The sequence below is a fragment of the Nothoprocta perdicaria genome, unplaced genomic scaffold, assembly GCF_003342845.1.
Source record: "Nothoprocta perdicaria isolate Ctin4 unplaced genomic scaffold, notPer1 scaffold_118, whole genome shotgun sequence".
Classification (NCBI taxonomy): Eukaryota; Metazoa; Chordata; class Aves; order Tinamiformes; family Tinamidae; genus Nothoprocta; species Nothoprocta perdicaria.
The window spans coordinates 2,226,925-2,248,296 of record NW_020454294.1 but is presented as its reverse complement, the minus strand read 5'-3'; the positions used below and the strand labels follow the sequence as shown (position 1 = coordinate 2,248,296).

The 21,372-nt window shown below is 38.3% G+C and overlaps 1 protein-coding gene across 1 annotated transcript in view; it reads left to right on the top strand.

Annotated features, from left to right (window-relative positions):
* Positions 1-13,575, top strand: part of SGPP1 (sphingosine-1-phosphate phosphatase 1) — a 13,821-nt gene extending 246 nt beyond the window's left edge. The window contains exons 1-3 of the mRNA XM_026053723.1: positions 1-372; positions 8,290-8,379; positions 12,529-13,575. The exon at positions 1-372 is cut by the window's left edge and continues 246 nt beyond it. Of these exons, the coding sequence (XP_025909508.1) occupies positions 1-372; positions 8,290-8,379; positions 12,529-13,080 (1,014 nt within the window). The 3' untranslated portion in view covers positions 13,081-13,575. The remainder of the gene's footprint in view (positions 373-8,289; positions 8,380-12,528) is intronic.
* The last annotated feature ends 7,797 nt before the right edge of the window (positions 13,576-21,372 follow it).

Below are 21,372 nucleotides of genomic sequence, written 5' to 3'. Positions count from 1 at the left end.
CGCCGGCCGCGCCGCAACTCGCTCACGGAGGAGGACGGCAGCCAGGAGTTCTCCATCCGCAGCCGCTCCCTCTACTACCTCTTCAGCCTGGGCACGGAGCTGGGCAACGAGCTCTTCTACATGCTCTTCTTCCCCTTCTGCATGTGGAACGTGGACGCGTGGCTCGGCCGGCGCCTCGTGCACATCTGGGTGTGGGTGATGTACGTGGGCCAGTGCACCAAGGACGTGATCCGCTGGCCGCGGCCCGCCTCGCCGCCCGCCCTCAAGCTGGAGGTCTTCTACAACTCCGAGTACAGCATGCCCTCCACGCACGCCATGTCGGGCACGGCCATCCCGCTGGCGCTGCTGCTGCTCAGCTACGGCCGCTGGCAGGTACCGCGCGCCCCGCGCCCGGCCCGGCCCGTGCTGCCGGCCGGACCGACCCCCGCACGCTGGGGAGGCAGGAGCCCCGGGGCTCCTTGGGCTCTCCGAATCGCCTTGGCTCTCTTCGTAGGCTCAGCCGTTTTCGTTTGGAGGAGTACGTGCGTTATTCAGGTGGTTTCGCACCGATCGTTTGCAGGGAGTGATCTCGGTCTTCGCGGAGCCTTCGCGCAGATAAATCTCGGCGGCTGCGCGTTGCGCTGGGAGGGAGCAGTGCCGAACATCTGGTCTGTGCAAGCTGCGGCATGCGCTCGGTTGCAGGGCTGGCTCCCTCGTTGCACGTAGTGCTCGGGAAAGCAGTGCGAGCACCCGCGTCCGCAACCACGGCCCCCGCTGCGGAGCGAGCGGGCAAAGCGCCCACCCGGCAGCACGTGTTGGGCTTGGGAGGCTGGAGACTGGTTTGTATTTGGCCTCTAAAGGAACTGCCTGCTTGTGCAGAAGTCATGCAGCACACCCGAAAGAAATGGAGGTTCCAGTTTTTGGCTTAGTAGAATGTCCCCATTTTGCTAGAATTTTGCAGGTATTGGGTAATGTAGTGTTCATGAAATAGACATCAGGAGTTTAATCACCAAGATGCATACTCTTAAAATGCATTTTATGGCAGAATACACTGTGAACGTGTGGTTATTGCTCATTAGATCTGTGGTGCTGATGTTGCTTAAAGACTGGATTGAATTTTATTTCTCTGCATGTTGGAAACCTCATTTAGCAGTATCAGTCAATAAGCTTTGCATGACTGCGGCCTTGTGTGCAAAGGAGAGCCCAGCTTGACTGCATTTATAGAACCAGCAATGTGTGAAATTGTGTGTGTGTTTGGGGGGGTGCTTTGCCAAGTTTAATCCCAGTTTGCAAGCCCTATAGCTGTGGTCTGTGAATTATTTTGGTAATTAACCACACACACTTACATTAGATGCTTGCTCAGAAATGACAGATGTTCAGCCTCTGTTAATATTCACTTACAATCATACTTTGCGAAATTGGAGAGATAAAGTGTTTGAGTTTTCAGATGGTTTTGTTTCTTCATGTGAARTAAGTATGGATAACAGCCCTCCTTGAAACCATTTCAGAACTTCAATTTAAAAATACTCCTAGCTATTACATTACTTCTAAATACTAATGAAAAACTAACATTCTGAGTACTGAACATACTCAGATTTACCTCGAATAGTTATTTTGTCATCTAATGCTTCTGCTATTCTCTGTTCTACTTATGCGGAAAGAGAGTAGAGTTTATAGTTCTACCTTCTATCTTGCTATTGTGGAAACAGAGGGAGAGTGAGACTTRAGAACTTTTTGGATAGCTGTTGTCAGGGGACCTTGCAATAGCACCTCTTTTTATTAAATTATAGCTATGAATCAATGGGTAAAAAACACTGGACTGTATGGCAAATATTGGGGTACAGTCTTAGGGTGTTATATGTTCTGTAGAAGGAAATATTGCACCGGTAAAACCCACACCTTTGTGTTCTGTGTATTCGGAATAGTGCTGGAACAAGACAGTGAATTTGAGCAGATAGAGCTGTAACTTTCTGCAAAYGCTCTTATTCTGGAATAAAGGTGACTTTCCTTTGTCAACTTGAAGATTTTTACTAAATCAAGGGCTGCTACTCTTGCCCTAGAAGAGGTCCTTCAAATGAAAAAGGCAATGATTTTCCAGTGCAGCTTATTTGGAATTTGAGTTGAATTATTCTCGTATTCCTGGTGTTGTTTGATGCTTATTTTCTGTCAAACAAATGCAGTCTGTGATTCCTTCCCTTTAACAACATACAGAACAGAGTAGACTCGCGGGCTTTTGTTTTTCTAGGTATGGCCCAAACTGTTATTTAAAACTCAAACGTTTGAATTTCAGCCAGACTGCTTCTAGCCTATTAAGTTTGTGCTTTCCTAGTTTCGTATGACTCTCAGTAACACTATTACAATTATTTTCCTGTTTCAATCGTGTATTGGAAAGAACTTTTTATTATTCATAGTAAAACTAAAATATTTGCCTATAAATACAGTTGCTTAAGTAAAATATTTTCAGAGACAGCATGTTTCGAAGTTGAGATTAACTTTCACAACTGGGAATTTTGAATGTGTTCAGTACAGCTGAACTCTTAAGCAGCAAGCCAGTTACATGTTAAAACAATTTTCATCATAGCTAACTGTTCTTTCTAGTATAGAGTGCAATTTTTCAGTTAGTCACTGCATTATGGGAACTTCCTGAAATACTTGACTGTGCTTGCATAATCCTTTTTTAATAGCTTTGGGTTTATTTGGTTAACTCATGGCTGATAGAAGATCTTAGCAAATTCAAGGGCATTTCAGTAATCTTGAAACACAAAGCTGATGCCAAAGACTAGCTAGACTTTAGAAGTATCACAGACACTAGTAGTTTTCTATAGTTTTATTTACCTTTGAAGTTGATATGTAAAAATAAGGGAAAAGTAATTAAAAGACTGCCTAAATGTTTATAGTGATTGATGTGACATACAAAACAGTGCACATGTATCACATCAGGGAAAACTGAACTTTTTTTCATGTTGACAGTTTAAGTCTAATTTGGTTATACAGTATCCTTAGTGGTAAGGAAGAGATAGTGCGAGTGACTAATTTTAAATCTGTAAAAATCTTTTAAAGCCTCGAGCARAGACTTCTAGAAAGTCTTTTTAAAAGAACTTTGTTTTTTGATGAGCTTGAACTGCTGGTTTCATGTAGATATCAACGGATACTTGATTAGRAATGGTGTCCTAACCCTGCTGTTCTTTATTTTTTCTCCTCACAGAGCACCTCCGGGGCCCGGCTGGGCTCTGGCCGGAGCTGTGGAGCTTTAGAGCACCATGGAGCTTTGCTGCTTCCTGAGCCCTGTGTTAATGAGCTGTGTCAGGAACTGCTGACTCTCACTGCGGGCCACTCAGTGAACTTTAAGTTGATATTTAGCAGGAGCCCAGAGTTAGATTGATGAATGTCTTCCCTCTGTAACCATATTAACCACTTTTTTTTTTTCTTTTAATGGACTTATCTTGTGAAGTGGTTTAGAACATTAAATATGGCAGTTTTGTGTTTCTCACTATTGATTTGTCTGCTGGTGCTATGTGCAAATCCTGTCAGCAATGACCATCTTACCAGCCCATTTGTGAATGTTGGCCTAGTAAGTGCCAACATTTAAATCACCCTAGAGTCCCTCCATCCTATAATGATTCCTTTGGCAGACGCATCTCAGAGTTTTAATTTGCTTAAATTACATCTTGATCTTATGAAGTGTGACTTGTACAAGAACATCACGTGGTGCCAGGGTACTCCTCTGCAAACCCTTCATCTGCACTATTACTTTTATGAAGCAAAGCTGATGAATATAGTAAAATGAAATGGCTTTGACAAGACCAGTATTGGGATTTGGGAGAGTTTTGCTCCATTCTGACTGAATACCCACTGAATTTTATCTCAGGAATCATCTGCCTGCTCTTACCTTTCAGAAGGCTGACTGCTTTCCCATTCCCTCTAGAAATGGGGAATAAAGAATTGTCAGGGTTGGATGAATAGTCCAGATGCTTTAATTGTTCTCTCTGGCTCCTATAGTCGGATTTCTACAGAAATTTTAGGAAAAAAAATATTCTAATGTGAGAGAGCTGAAATGTTGATTTGAAAACGCAGAGCTGTTAAAATAGACATAGGAATTTGTGGGATTATAACTGGCCTTGTCTTGTGTACTTGAGTTGCAAGGTCTTATTTTGTAGAGAATATAGGTGTCTGTCATCTGTTAGTAAAGGAGGTTGGAAAAGGTGCTGTGGCCTTTTGAAATAACACGCTCCCAAAAGTGTGAATTTGCCGAGCACAGCAATCTGTTACAAATCCAACAGGCACCTCTGCTAGGGCTGTGCAACAGACTGTCCCAGTAAATTGTGCTGACYGCCATTAAATAAACTTTTTGCAGTTTTGTATAAGCAAATGCTTCTTTAATTTTAGGATGTTCAGTTTTAAATTTGGGGAACTAGGCAAAAACCAAATACCTGAGGACCAAAGGCAGGTAATTTTTTAATTTATTTTTATGAAGAGAGAATTCAAAGGAAATGCTTCACTTCTCAAACTATTATTTAGTCTAAATAAATGTTCAGTTTGGAGAAAAAAACCCGTTTTTTCCCAGTGTTGGGGGCATAAGCAGAGCAAACTGTAGGTGATTTTTGCGTCTTGTGCTCCGGGGACTGGTACCTGTCAGTAACAGGGTCTGATTCTTGCTCTAACTGTAGATTTCCTTTCTGATGATGTGTAGCAGAAAAAAAAAAAAAACTTTTAAGTTGCTCTGAAATCATTTTCTTGGAATTTAAAGAAAGGATTCTGGTAATCACTTGTGGCACTCGATTTCTTTATGCTTTTTAGTGTTAGTGTTGATCAGTAGAAGGAAAAAAAACAAATACGTAATAAATACAGGTTGAACAGTAGCATTTACAACTTGGCCTCTTTTTTGAGAGACTTTTGTCTGCTTATTTTTTCCCAAAGTGACTAGCAGGCTTTTTAACCATCTTCCTCTTTGTCTTCTCCTTCTCCTCCCTGCAGATCTTTACATGCTGTGTTTTTGTACTTATCTGAGCAGTTAATGACCTCTAGCCATTTCTGTAAATACTTCTGCAAATATTGGTTATGTCTTTTCATATGAGTATTGGTAAAACCAGGATGCTGCAAATCCTGCTTGGATTCTTTAATATAACTCTACCCTACAGATAACTGAACTTCTGAGTTATCATATGCTGAAAGATCATTGACTAATATTGTAGAATACTGAAAATAATTGAAATTTACTTTGGAATTTTTTATTCACACTGCAAATTACTCCAGTGCAGGATGTTCTAAAAATAAATACTGGCATCTATAATGTATTTGAAGACTATTCTGTTGAAAAAAGAAGGAATTTTCTGACCTAGGTCAAAGCTTTCAGGACAGATTGTTTCCTTAAGAGCATTTTCAAACAATGGTTCTGTTATTAAGGGGAGGGAAGAGGGATAGGCACTTGGGGGGTAGTATTTTCCATCCAGACAGAGGTTATCCAGACAGAGGATTGGTAGTCCTCTTTGGAGGATGCAGTTAAAGCAAATGAGTGTCTCTTATTTAAAAGCATAAGGTGCTTAAAAACTTGGCAGGAGTTGAATTCACTGCTGTTTTCTAAAACCTCCCAATTCAGAGTTCCGTGTATTTTATTATAACAGGATAATGGATATGGACCAAATTTGACTAGACCACTCATCTCTCAAGCCTCAATCAGAAGTATTCTTGGGGTTTTTCTTTGACTTTACAGTTCATATGTGAATTTAGGAATTAAAATTGGGTAAAAAAATCAAGGKTATTTTTCATAAATAACATATGTAGTGATCTGTCGGTTCAGAGAGTTATATGTATGAAGACTGGGATGTTTTTCGTAGTAGTTATGATGCCTTCAAATAAACAGACCCATTCAAACCCTTGAAAACAGAAATATCAATGATAGTATCTCTGTATGTTGCCTTTTTTCACTGCTGCTTGCCTCTGCGTCTCTTTTTCATTTCCCTATGCCTCCATTCACCTTGTACTATTGTGTGTGCTATGTGCTTACGGTTTGTATTATCTAAGTTTTATTCCGACCTTTTGAGAAAGACTTGTATAAACTGAGTATCAGTTATTTGATCTAACGTAAAACGTGGGAAACTTTCCCCAAGGAGAAAATTCCAGGTTATTACTCGTTTGAGTCAGCTTCCGGGGTTGAAGCTAGATGAGTGTGAAGGCTGTATCTTAATTTTTGTGTAAGATTACTGTTGTTTTTTATTTGTTTTTCATCACAACTGTATATTTTTGTTTTAAGAGAGTAGTCCACAGTTGAATAAATACTTCCCATACTCAAAACTGCTGAAGAAAGAATGGTAGCCACGGAGTCAGAGTAGGATGGTCTTTGTGGAGGCATGAGGGCAGAGTGCAGTCTGGCTTAAAAGTGGCTTAAATTCCTGAACATCCACCTCGAGGTTGCTCAGRGGGTGGTCAAGAATGAAGATATGTCAATTTATGTCAATTCTGTCATCAAAAAAACAAGTTTAAGGAATGAACGTTTTTAGTGTTTGTGTGGTTTCTATTTTGTCGCTTACTCTTTAGTTTAAAGATGTACTTATTTTCAGTTCTGTGAAGGCAACACGTTTTCCAAAATAAGTAGGAGAACCAAGTGAACTTCATGAAAGTTTTTATAGCATTTTTTCTGTGAATGCTTAAGATTGTTTACTTATATTAAGGCTTTAGCTTGGATAAATCATACTTGTTTCGAGTAGGAGACACAGTAAAGGTTGATAGTCTTCTATWCCTTGAACATACATTTACTGATGAGAGAGAAGCTTTGTGGAATGTACTGCTTGTTATAAAACAGAGCTGTTCATGTTAATAATATTAAGATCTAACAGTCCTCTGTGGCACTGCCTGAACAGTGAAAGTATAGCTCAATTAAGGTAGAATCACTTCAGACATGCCAAATATGCAGGAAGTCATTTTCTAAATAAAACATTACTTTTTTGTTCTAATACTTCAATACTGCATTATTTTCAGATAATGCTTTGGGAGTAAACTTGACATTTGAGCACATTTTTGGGGATTGCAGTGGTGCTCTGTGCTGGTGTTGCGATGTGGAGGCTGCTGAGCAGGAGCTTGGAACTAGAAGCTGTGTGGAGAGTGTTGACGTTAGTCACCCGGTGCGCTCGTCCCTCTTCTATGCGGGGAGAAAATACCCGGCTGCGTTACCACCTCCAGGCAGATTTTAAGCAGGTGCTGCTGGTTTGGTGTTCTAGGAATTCTTGCACCCAGTGGCTGCTTTTGAAAGGCCTGGTTGAGAACAAGCGGGGAGGAGGCAGGTTGTTGGACTGCTGAAGGCAGGGGCTCCATTTAAGCCACATTCTGCAGGAAGAAAAGGAAGAAAATCAGATCAGTTATGGGGGCCGCGCAGGGGGATATGTGTATAATGCCGGAAGAAACCGGGACAGATAAGGGTTAAAACATCMTTTGGGTCAAGTTATACTCCTGTGCCTTGTACATAAAAGATGTCTTTATATTTGAAGCTGCCTCATTTCAGTAAGTAAAATAACTATTGGTTCAGATAAACAGGCAGTTATCCGGGTGTACCAGTTGCATAAAGGTGAGAACAGAGTAGAGAATGTTGAGATGGGGAACTAATTATGAACATTTAACTGTTTTATTTCATTCAGAGAAAAAAACAGTCCACAGTGCTTCGATATGGTGGATATTTTTCATGTTAGTTTATCCAAGAAAGAGCAAAGGAAAGCTGTCTGTAATTCTTAGCTTTTATTATGAGATTCCAGTGTGTCAAGAATGTGTGTTGATACTGAAAACCATTTTATAAAGCTTACTCTGGGATAACCATGTAGGAAGTGAAACAATCTTGGAAAGTTGCCATCTTGCCTTGTGACTGCCTCCCTTATAAAACTAATAATTTTAAAACTGCAAAAGGAAGCTGTATCCCAGCTTGTAAAACATTCTGCATATAGTAGCAAGGAAAACATATCTTGCTGTTTGGTTAGATATGAATTTGTTTATCTTCCATCCAAAACTTATAAACCAGATAAAAATAACTTCTTGATGCTTTGTCTGAAAATATGATCAATGCTGAGAAAATCACTTATCCTGAATGCAAAGGAGAAGGATAGGATTTAAAAGAAGGAGGAAAAAAGTTTGCCTTTATAATTGTCTATATAAGAAGCAGATTTATAGGGAGTTCTATAATAGGCATGGGTGGGCTTATAACAGGAAAAAGGGTAAGCATTAGTCCCATTAACTGGTTGTTGCTAAGTGACTTTTATAGAGTTACCGAATTCTTATTCAATTATTATTTTCAAATTCTAATATGATCTCTCCATTTTTCCCTACCAGTATCCCCTTATGTTTGGGCTGATTCTTGCGTTCTGCTGGTGTTCTTTGGTTTGCTGTAGTCGGATTTACATGGGAATGCATTCAATTTTGGTAAGAAAATCATCATCCTGAATTCTTATKTTAATGTTCTGACTTCATCTTTTATAGTACAGTATGCGTGTGTGTATATATATATATGGTATATGTAGATTTTTTAGAATGTCGTATCATACAGAAACAGAACATTTTTGATTCATCAGGGGACAAAGTGTTGAGAAGCAGCAGATAAAGAGCGGGTGCTGACCCTGCTAGAGTACCTTCTCATTTGTATTATGCACTCACACTTTTCTAGGCTATCTTACGAGTGCAGTAATCATGTAAAAACATGAAGAGAAGAATATTAATACTAGCACCGAGATTGAGTTTAACTCCCTTTCTTAGGTTCCTCTAAAATAACTGAATATTCTGTAAAATGTAATAGACTTAAGCAGTTTGGATCAGGTATCTAGTTGGCTTCTGCATTATTGTTATTTCTGTAACTTCTTGTTTGTTAAATTTAGGATCAGTGCAGATAATGATTTTTAGTGCTAMGGCTGCAAACTAAAGATTAGGTAGCAGTTCTGCTAGCTTTTATTTGCCTTCTTTTAAGAAATAACTCTGCATGAGGGCCTCAATCTCACAATAARTGCTGACTAGATGAAACAAATGGAGACCACTGCAAACAAGAGTGYTAGCAAGACTGGCAGCAATGCACCTCTAGAATTTTTAGATCTCTTTAGAAAATTGCTGATGTGTGGTTGCAGAATTCATGAMTGTATTTGCTTTTGTTGCATGTTATAAAGGAAAATGGGTTGCTCTGAGCTATGTTGAAATCATCTTCAGTGGTGTTTTTTCTTAAAAATGGAGAAAACTAGTGTAACTGAGTTATCATTCAGATTTTTGAGGTCTCACTTTTAGTGTCAAAAGACAAGCCTGCAGTCAGCCATTTGAAGAATTCACACTTCATAGCAGCCTCTTTAATGAATACATTCATAATAGTTTAAGCATTGTAAATGAATGTAAATGCCTAGAAAACTCTTGTGGGGATCCAGAAGTGGGGGAAGGGAGGAGGAGAGAGCAATCACAGCATTATGCTGTGTGATAGGAATCAAAGAACACCAAGTTTGTTTTCCTAGTAGCTTGTTTCTACATGCTTGATTACGCCGTACATTCATAGAATATTCAGATGAGGTGCATTGCTTGCGAAATGCATCTCCAGAACAAGTTTGAAGCATCTTTGCAAGAAGACAAACTGAAGAGGTTAGAGATTTTTTTTTTTTGTAGTAGTAGTGCAATGCTAAATTTATTTGCAGTTCTGAAAGCAGGATATCAAAGGTATGCATCTTCCATAAAGTACTATGTTATAATCTCTTARAAGATGTTGGTTTGAGTTAATAACTAAAAAGATCTATCCACACGCTTGTTTAAGATGAAGAAAAATAATTGTATGTGGGAGTTCAGCAGAATAATTAAAGAATCAATATAATAACTAAAAGCTTTAGTTTATATTCTGAACTTGGTCTGTGATTGAGACTTAACTAATGTTTGTTAGCAGTTTTAGTGTGGAAACTGATGACTGAGACTACGTAGTGTAGACTAAGTTCTCATATAATATAGAACATTCAGAGAAATCCTGAAATAACTTTATACAATATGAGAGAGATTCTTACAGTCCCCATGGCGTTCACTTGTCATCTTGCCCCACTGCTTCGTTGCTGTTGGGGAGCGGAAGCAGTGGGAAGGTAACTGCAGGAAAGCAAGACTGAGGGGGAAAATACTAGCTCAGTAGTTTAGCCTTAAGTATTGCAGAAGTTGTTTTCCCCATGTTCTCTAGTACTGCTTTTGTTGCTGCAATGCAAAATTTATTAGTATGCTTGCACACAAACTTAGCGATTTTGAGAACAGTATGATGTCAAAATTAAATGCATTTAGGAGTAACAAAGCAGTTCCTGCTGTTGTTGAAGTGGCATTTCTGTAGTAAAGAACAAACAGGTAACATCGGTGTTTGCATACTGGTAAGTCCCGTATAGGGAAGGGTATTGTAGGAAGATATTTCCTTTACACATGAAGATAATAGGGAAATTTGTCTATTGCCTCCAGCTTGTCTTGTGTCCTGACCTGAGATTAATTGGGAATTAAGTTTTCAAGATACTATAATTAGCAGTACCGAAAAGTGGCTGCTAGGGGATGATTGGAGGAAATGCAGTTCTTGATCTGGTTCTGTGTAGTTCACAGTATGGAGTTCAAAGTCCAGCTAACTACTAGCAGGACTAGTCCAACTAACTATAGTTAGTCCAACTAGTTACAGTTAGTCCAGCTGAGTTACTCTAGGGCTCTTGTCAAAWATCCAGCTTTCTCGGGAGTAAGCAGCCCCTTTTCCTTTAAAACTTGTGTGAAGAAACATTTAGCTTCCAAGAAGGGAAAAAATCAAAAATCCCATGAAAAATTCCTACTTGGAGGCGTGCAGTTGAGAGCCRGTCTGGAATTTCACTTACCAAATATTCTAAGTAAGCAATTTTAAAAAGTTGTTGTGGTTGAAAAACATAACTAATTATTAAAAAGATATCTGTGGTGCCCAAATGGGAAAACTGCAAGATGACAAAACAGCCATCTGAATGTAAARTGAGTATTTATGAAGGCCAAAGAGATTTTCAAGAATTACTTGCTAAAAGGACAATCTCTAACATGGAAAGTGTAGTAGTGAGTGAGCAGTAAAGCTGGTAAATGCATTATGTGTGAGAAGAACATGGGAAAACAAGGCAGATGTAGAAGGATTAATTTGCATTAGTGTCTACTGCAGAGCRATTAGGAGGTTCCCAAGTCAGAACCATTTGGATGGAGGGGAAATGGAATGCACTGGTAATTCAAGATAAAATCTTAGAGCAAAGTCATGCAACAAAGGCAATGCATTGTGTAAACTAAGTTATTCATCATGTCCGTATTTGACATCCCTGCAGTTTGAGTAAATAAATTAATCACTTGTTACCTGTTAAATAAATCAACTGTGGTGTCTAAGGTTCAGGCAAGCAGAGTGGCAAATGTGGCAGAAGGTTTTCCTTAATGATTCTGAACCAACCACAAACCTGACTTTCATACCAAGCAAGTTGTATTAGAGCTTTTATCAAGAGTTAGTGAAAGGGAATAGAAATGATTAATTGAACAAGGAGCAGTACAAAAGCGGCACCACCTGTCTCTTAAGGAAGAGCTGATAAGCGTGTGAATGAATGTGATCTAGTCACTAGGGCCTGGATTTCTGAAAACCTTTCATCACATTCCTTCTTAACCAATAAAGGGCACCAAAGTAGTAAATAATTTTGTACAACTGAGTGACCACCAGTAGCAGCTTAACTCTAAAGAAAACTAAGAAGAAAATAAGAGTAAATTTAAGGAAAGACATAAAAGAAGTCAAGTATTGAGTCACTGAAGTTCCCCTTTTTCTTTTAATGGCTGCGCCACTGGAAATCATTCACAATTCTGCAGGTATTGCTTACCTATAAACCGGGGATCAGTGGATAGTCTGAGCTGCTCAGACTTCCAGCTGTGCTTGTCCTCTCTTGTTTTTCCAGATGCTCCTACCCCTCTGGGGTTGCCATGGCACCTAGATTCAGTATTGAACTGTCCCAGTATCCCAAGTGGTGAATCACACGCAGGATGGTTGAGGTTGGAAGGGACCTCTAGAGATCATCCAGTCCAACCTCCTGCTCCAGCAGGGACACCCAGAGCACGGGGCACAGGGCGGCATCCAGGAGGGTTGGGAAGATCTCCAGAGAAGGAGACTCCACAACAGCCTCCCTGGGCAGCCTGTTCTTCCTCATATGGAGGTGGAACTTCCYGTGTTTCAATTTTACTTTATAACATTTAATTTATTTTAAATTTATTTTTAATTTTTTTTTAGCTGGGCTGACTTTGTGCTGATTGTGGGCTGGAATGGCCTAATCCTTTTTGTAGCCAGCAGATAGGTAGATCTGCCATTTCAGGAAAAAAAAATGTGAATGGAAAGCTGCTAGGTTCATTGATGACAATGCATGTGTCCTGTGAGTAGATCATTAAATTCAATTTAATTAAAAGGCTAAGTAGATTTGGCCTTTTATGATAAATCTGAAAAGATGGGAATCCCCAAGTGACTTTTAGCAACAGAGCAACTGGACTTGACTCTATGTTAGTGCAACTTATCTTTTGATGTAATTACCCTGAAACCTTGCTTTTCTCTCTCTCCAACAGGATGTTATTGCTGGATTTCTGTATGCTATTCTCATCTTGGTTGTCTTCCATCCAGCTGTGGACCTGATTGATAACTTCAACATGACTTACAAATATGCACCACTAATTATCATCAGCCTGCACTTAGCCCTGGGCATCTTCTCTTTCACTCTAGACACCTGGAGCACCTCGCGAGGAGACACTGCCCAGATACTGGGCTGTGGTGCTGGGGTAGCCTGTGGCTCTCACGTAAACTACATCCTGGGCATCAACCTTGATCCCACTCCGGATAAGTTACCTTTATCTCTTAACTCTCTCACTGTGACTGTGTTTGGAAAAGCCATACTGCGGTTGTTGATCGGAGTGGTAATTTTGTTATTAACAAAAATAGTGATGAAAAAAGCCACTATCTCCCTGGCGTGTAAGATATTCCGCATTCCACACGATGATGTACGGAAGGCAAGGCAGCGCATGGAAGTGGAGCTTCCCTATCGCTACATTACGTACGGAATGGTTGGGTTCTCCCTCATGTTTTTTGTCCCTGGTCTCTTCCAGTTTATTGGTCTTTCTTGATGCAGATTCATCCCTTTAAATAGGGTGAGCAGCGCTAGTTGCTTTCAAAAGGTGCACTAGTTTGCTAAGGGGAGGCCAGTGAGTTTGGATTGAGCAAAGGTCTTCCCTTTAACAGCAATACCAAGCAGGCAGAGCATTTAGAGGCCATTGCACATCTCTGGTGTATCAGTCCTTGAGAAGTGCTGCACTCTAAATGCTGTGTCTGGACGTGCTGCTGTAACGAAGTGCGTGTGCGCAGGATGAAATGAGTGTATCTGAAACGTCTGTCATACTGTACCTGCTCCCTTGGCGTTTGCGACAAGTGTCTGACAGCTAATCACAAAGCTCCATTCGTGATCTGTTCGCCATTTCATACTTAACTTGTTCAACTTGGACCATAAACTACCAAATAGTTTGTTTTCCTATATTTTTCCCTAACCCCTGCTTCAAGAAGTTTCAGCCAACAGACGTTTTAAATGGACCAAAATTGCAATGAGGTTGGATTTTTCTAAAACAGAYACACTTTTTTTTTCTTTATTCCCTTTTACACAGTGGAATGACCAGGTTAGCATTGGTGTTAAGTATCAATGGAATACGTAAGATTCAGGTACTGTATTTTATGGCTTCATAACTGTGCCTTTTTGTTGCTAAATTAAGAAATATACTGTGACGTAAAAATAATTCATTTGATTTTAAATCATAATTAGGCAAATATTTTTAAATGTTAGAATGTCCGCATTATTGGCATTGTAAAGTTAATTGGAATATATTTAGTTTTGTCTGTTTAAAATTGCATAAATGAAATGGCCCAAGAATCTTGTCCTTAGACTTAAAAGGTTGTGAGCAGACAAAAATCCCTTTTGTATGTATTTTTAATATGCACTGTAAGTTACTGGTAAAGGATATATTTTTCTGAAGATTGTTTATACAGTGGACAGATGTTTAAAATTATCTAAAAATATAAAAAATAAATTTACGCAGCCCACTAAACATGGGCCTCATATTATTCCAAACAGATACAGAAGGACCATTGTTTTTTGAGATGTTCTTAGAAAAATCTAATCATAAATCTAGAAAAAAGACTATGTATTTTTATTCATTAACATACTGTATTTTAAGGTAAGAATTGCTTTTACCCACTTTAGATGGTTACAAAATGAAGCAATGATCAAATGCTTTGATCATTTTTGATAGGTAGACGTTAGTACTGGACAGTGTTGTCCGTGTATGAAAGGTTTGTGTGTATCTAGATTTTACTGATAATGCACTTTCAACTTCTCAAGTTTCTCTTCCAAGTGATGAGTTAGGGCATGACCCTTGAGCTATGATTTCACATGCCTCTGTTTTGAATTTCATTTTGTCTGTTTTGTCTGTGCTTTGTTCGTTTGCCTACACTGTTCTTCCCATGTCAGGAACTGTCTTACTGGAGCATTCTGGCAACATATGAATTATGGAGTTTGGTCTCAGCACATTTTTTTTCAGGAAAAAATGTAATTTGACTAGGACATCTAATGATTAATTTAGCTAGAATACAAAGCTTACATTTTAGTAATCAGTACTTAGGTTTGAAAGCTTACTGTATTGGAGGCATGAGCTGCAAACTGTTAAATTTTTAAATCAACAAAATTAACTTCCTTTTTTTCCCCCTCAGAGCAGTCAGTTATGGTACGCTGGCATTAGAAGATGTGAAAACCTGACTTTTTGGATGTGCATTGAGAATGCACATGCTGTGAATGTACTCAGCAGAACTTCTCCAGCTCGTGCGATGTTATCTTGTAGAAAATGTTCCATTTTTTTCAGCACATATTTCTATATTTGATTTCTCTATTTTCTGTTGCATTTTTTATTCTCAAAGTGCAGTAATTCACTTCTCAAGGGTTTGAGGGAGGAATTTCCGCTGCTACAGCTTTGCACGCTAACATAGAGAATCCATAAATGACTGGGGGAGAGATACAAAAAGGCTTTTTGCTTAAAGCCTTGAGCAGGTATTATAGTTCTCATGGTAGTAAGTTGCCCTGAAGACTGGGAAAAATAATACTGAAAGAATGACTTCCTCTGAAATTTGGAACATACCTTCCTTAAAATATATTGGCTTTATACTTTATAAGGAAGAGTGTTTAAATTGCAGCACAGAAGGGAGAGAAAACAAACAAAACTAATTTTTAAGGTACGTTTTTGATGTTAAGATATTTAGGAACTTGAAGTTTACAGCGTAGGATTGTTCTTAATGCTGTATTTTATAGTTGTCATACTAGTAATAGGAAAAAAACTGTGTGAATTTTAGAATGGGTAAAAATGATATGCAGTCATGACTTTGAGCAGACTAAGGAAAATTGCACTGTAGCTCATTCTACTATTACTCATATATAATATATATTTTATATTTTTATACATTACATTGGATAACTTCAAAATGTCATGTCCTATGTACCATATATTGTATTCTGCAGGAAATGTATATCAGAATGTTGGTTTATACAGCACCTTCACAACCTGTTGCAACTACATTATTGAAGTTTACATGAATAAAATTTTACTGTTCTGTTTTCATGTTCTAAAAGGGGCTAGGCTTATTAAGAGGGCAGTTTAGCACAAAATACCATGCAATACAGTTGGGGAACAGAGGAAAGAAAGGCAGGAATGCAAAAACTTAAAAATCCATCTCTAAATACTTACCAAGATTTGTTTTTTAGTATATTTTGGTTAATAGTATTCTAAGATTTCTTCACATCTGCCGTAACAAAACAGTTAGCAAACCTTGAGCACTTTCTTGCCCTAAACTATTGTTAGAGTTGAAATAGTGTTCATGGTGTGAACATCAGCTAGTATCAAATTATTTATAAACAAATTTAATATAGCTTTAAGAAGGTCATTATAAATCTTGAGGAAAAACAAGACACTTGAAAGGTTTGAAGTAGTGAGGAAACAATTACACGTGTCACTGCTTTTGAACCTTGAGTTCTAGATTGTGTAGTCTTAGAAATAAGATTTTATAGAAGCAGAAATAGCCCTGTATTACAAAAAGGTATGCACAGTGTTTGTCTTACCTGATTGTTGTATGCAATATAAAACTGAAACTAACGGTAGAGCATATTACAAAATTCTATTTTCCAGAAGGCTAGAGAGACTAATTTGTCTTTCATAGCTACYTTAAACTTAAGAACAGGACATATTTTTTACTTGGCCCTCTAATAGGACTAAGATATGCCTTGCATATAGAATGTATCTTTCGAATCTGATTTTAAAAAGAAAAAGAAAGAAAAAAAAAAAGGTTTATGGGAAAGCTGTTATTTTTCTTCCTGTGCTGGAAACTGGGGTTGAAGCAAATCTCTTCTGTGTGATCACATGCAAAGCTTTTGAGCCTCTGATAACGTATGCCTTATTTACTTAACTGGCAAATTAAAAAGAGCTATCTGAAGCAAAATTGGCAAACCAAAGTTAGTTGAATTTTGTTTGCTTAAGTGGAAGATTTGTTTTTCGGGAGCTTGAAAAAAAAAGACACTTTTAAAAAGCAGGGTCTTTTTATGTTTTTTTTTAACTGAACAGTGTTAACGTGTCTGGATTTTAAAAGCATGATTTTGTTTGCTATTGTATTTTACTACTACTTTCAGTGTTTGTTGCTCATTTATTGTTTATTTTCTAGGGCTTGCCCTGACTTACTTGTTAGCAGTTACAAAAATACTGCTTATATAAAGATTGTCATTTTGAACTTGTAAATATTTAAGGGCTGTTAGTCGCTGTTAGCTGCGTGGGTAGTTTTAAAACAAACCTTGCATGCTCCAGGTAGTTACATCTGTTGTGCTAAAAGCTTTCTATTTCGGTATTTGCTTTCTCGACATGAAACAAGATTTTTAACACAATAYTTAAGATAGCTACGTCCCCTCACGGGATTAATTGCCTCCTGGTCTCGGTTCTGTTGGGAGTTGTGCATCTCCTTCCTTGCTACGTTGGACGTGAACCCTGATGGGCACGACCAGGTTCTGACACGTGCGTAGGCTCAGATGTGTGACCCAACCTGCCTTGCAAGACGGGCTGCTGAGAACAGCCAGGCTGCTGTCCATAAACCGGGTCCAGATCGGGCTTTACAAGGCCTACGTTGGAAGCTGTCTGATATAGCTGGAACTAGCTGTGCACTTGCGGCACTGCCTTGATGCCTTTCCCTCTGTATTGTAACTGCTGAATGGCACGATCCCCAAATAATGTCAGCAGACAGAATAAGAGGAGGAAMATTTTCTTGGAGTATTGTGATTCAACTTACTGTACTATAATTGTTTTTTTGTCTAATAGAATATTTCTGGATTATTTGGYTTACCGCTATATTCTGCAAGTTACTTGGAAGAAACTTAGACTTTTTTGTGATGGTCTCATTGATTTGTTTTCTAATTGACCACGAGTATCTGATTTGTCCAATCAGTAAATTGGTTGGATCACTAATGTTTTCTTCCTAGAATACTGCTTGAATCAAAAGCAAAATAGTTTGGCAACAGAAAGGAGTATCGTGTGGCAGATGGACTCTTGCTCTTTAGATGTTCTCTACACTGCTGGATTAAAGAAGTACTGCATGCTGGAGAGGAAGCAAACTTAGCAGGCATTAGAAAACTTCTTTGTACTCAGTTCTGCACCAGAAGTAATTTGAATGTTGGTAAGAGTCCATTTAACACAATGAACGAAAGCAGTATGTGCTTACAATATATAATCAATTCTCCTGTAGTATCAAAGAAGAAAGACCAATATCTTAAATGTACTAACTGCTAAGAGTAAGCAAAAGCCTATCAAATTGGAGCATTTTATTAGTACAGGAAAAACAATTACTAAATTTCTTCTTTTTGCACAGTTTTGTTAGTGTAATGTAAGTTAAGGYTGATATTCCTAAAATTAATACTTAGTAGAACTCAAGCAATCTAAATCACCATAATTGGAAAAGATAATTCACGAGCAACTTGAAAAGTAAGAGCAAAGTCTGAGCAGGATTTTATATTCCATGTCATGCACTTAAATAGAATGCCAGAATTTGGCCTCCACTTATTTTTGTGGGATCTGTAGTACAATACATATATATATGTATATGCATACGTGTATATATATATTTTGTGTATTAAAGTTAAACTTTTTTTATGTTTAGATTTTCCTTGTTACTGTGTTTCCTGATAAAAGCAGCTGTTCATTAAATAGTTTTGTGCATGATAGGGCTCTGTGCTAGTAGTTCTTCAGCGAAATAATGCAGCTCTAGCCCCCAGTCTCTCAACCTCTTGGAGAACTCTTTTTTTTTTTTTTTTTTTATAATAAAAGTTTTCAAGCACAAGCTCTGAATTAGTTGAGGGTCAGAACGATTATTGTATAATAGTGTACAACCTGATATTTAAATCCATCTGAACCTTTTTGTTATATTACAGTTAATGCATTTGTACTCATTGTCCACTTTCTGCAGTTGTCAATTAATGGTTAAGCTTTCATTGAATTGGTAACGGAAGTGTCTAACTTCACCTGCAATGAATGGATAATAAACTACTGCTGGATTTAAATGTGTTTTGTTGTCTCTATTTCCAGTGCTAAGAAGGAGTATTTGGCTGGATGCCTATCCCAACAGTAAACCTGTGATCAGAACATTCTGAGGTTTGAGGGTTTTATAGATGTACATCTTTAGGGAAAAAATTAAGATATACTGCATTTTTTCTGTCTAAATCTGGACTGTTTAATACCACATACTAATAAAAAGTATTGCATAGACCAATAGGCTCTTGATGGAGCTGCATACAAAGACTTCAGTCCTGGCTTTCTGAAGCTTTTTTTCCTTTCTCAATGTCATCCACTGATAAATGAGAAGGAAGCTCCTACTTTGTGTGTGACAAGAAACTTGCTTTCTGGGCAAGTGCTTGTCATGGGGAAGAAGAAATATGTCCATGAGTTCTGGACCTATGAAAGGCTGACTGCAGTAGATTGATCTGCTGACTTTCAGCTTACACTGCAGCTTTGGTTTAACTGAGATAGCTCAGTGTTTCCTGAAATCAGAATCCTCCCAGAAAACAGCCGTGTGAATTTGTATCCTCTTGAGCTATCTCCTGGTAGCTCCTGCTGTTCTGTCAAGTTAGCTTTGAAAACTGGCTGCCTGTGTATTTTTTTTTCCCCTTCCCCAACACCCTGACCTATTGATTGTTCCCAGCTTTTTCTGAAATACAGGTAGCCAACATGTTTGCGTGACTTTGCTGCCTTACTAAGCTGGGCTGATGGTAGTACGCAGTAATCACAAACACTATTTTTCTTAATTATTATGGCTGTTTTTTCTGAGAAGCTGTAACTTTACTACTACATAATAAACATAAAGCAGTTGTTCTTTTGCTTGCATCCTGTTTTGTAGAAAAGGTCTTGCTTGTAATTAAAAGCAAGTTCTTGCCCTGAAGCCTAAACCCTCTGTGCAGTGGGAGCTGTCCCCATRTCCCCCTTCATTTTATAATAGAGATTTCCTTGTGCTGAACATTACTATGTGAGTAGTAGATGTGCAGACACCACTATCTTTGCCYAAAAGTTTCCTTGTTGATTTAACTGAATCCCCTGGATTTATACACATGATGTAGTTTGTCATTATGCAATAACTTTTCTGGTTGAAATGACAAATATTTTATTTCCAAATTATGTGTTTTGGATCTAAAAACCTCTTGTAAGGCCCTTCTGCCTGGTTTTCTTCTGAAGAAAGAAGACAAAATCTTTGCTCTTTGCCACTAGGACATGGGAGTGGTTCTGGTTTGCATTTTTTCCCCTTGACAACATGCAGCTCAATCTGGATATACTTAATACTCTAAAAGGAACTGCTAAGAGTTTCTGTTACTTGGTGCTACTTTGGCTTGCAACTATGATTACCTATATAGCAGCTACTTAAAATCCATCGCCTGTACTTTTTTCCCCCCTCATTACTTTCAGTATGGTTTTTTTTTTTTTTGTATAGGTAGTGTGATATATGCCCATTTCACATATGTCACTAATTTCTAAATCTAGCTCTTCATGGTGGCATTGTAACTTCCATCTGTTCCATTCCAAAGAACAGTATTTATTGCTGGTTCAAATGACCCTATGAGAGTTACTTTACAAGGGGGAAATGTACAACTATGTACAGCCATGGCAAGAGTAGAGTGGTGTGTGTGTGTGTGTGTGTGTTAGCAACAGCTGATGTTCTAAATACTTTTCCTCATGATAGTATCCGGAGTGTGAAGAGCTGCAAAAGCTTGTCGTGAAAGGAAAAAAAATCTCATCTCTGTCCCACCTTTTTCCCATGCAATTTGAGTCAAGGTAGACTCAGATGTGAGTATGTAGAGAGATTCAGCAGTTAATCTCTTCAGAATCTCTCCTCCAAAAGAAAAAAAAATGCTTCTTACAGTTCTCCACTTGTTTTACTGCGTAAATGCATGCTTGTTTTGATTTGACAGCTTGGAAGGTATGAAAAAGAGCAAATAAGAGCCAAGCATGTCTGCTTTACATGTGATTATTTAATGGATATTTAAACGTGTTATAAAAAGCACTGTAACTACCTATGCATTTGTTTTTTTTGACAGAATTAAGTCTTGTCCTCCTGGAAATGTGTTCCTTGCATCCAGCAATCCATGGTTATGTCTCTAAGAACTGAGGAAAACCTTTAAATGTGGAGAAGCACAAGCCGTGGGACATCTGTTAGGTGCAGAAGAGACATTATTGTGAAGGTCTGGCAAAATTGATGCCCCATTTTTGGAAAAGATGCTGGTAGGGTGTTAGAAAAAAATGCATCTTCTATTTACTTTTATTTCTATTTACTTTTATTTCTATTTTTCTATTGTTAGTGGCTTGAAGTTGTATATATGGGCTATCCACTACTGTAGTTTCTCTTTTTCTGTAGACATTTAAGGTCTGATTCTGCTGCTATGTCAGTTAAAGAGAAGCCTTCCACTGAATTATTTAATTCAATCATGTTTGGTCACCTCCCGATATGCCACTAGTTATATTTGGATTATTCCTAGTGTAGAGAACTTAGTTCTGGTGTCCAGTCAAGTTCATGACAGCTTTGGGAGGATTAAGAACAAAAATGTTCATTACAACATGAGTTACTTTGCAATTGCTAATCTTGAACTCTTAAGTAAGCGGATACAGTTGGATTTGCCTCACACAGAACGCGCAAATTTCAGAACATGGGGACCTGTATTTCCTCTAAGTTAGAAAAAAAATTGATAACCCATAGTTTGAAAGGTTTCTGTGGTAGCTAGCGCATTCTTCAAAACTAATCATTCTTTTTTTGGTGATTTATTCTTGACAGAATTATTCAWGAAGTTCTTAATTGCTTAATGGTTATTG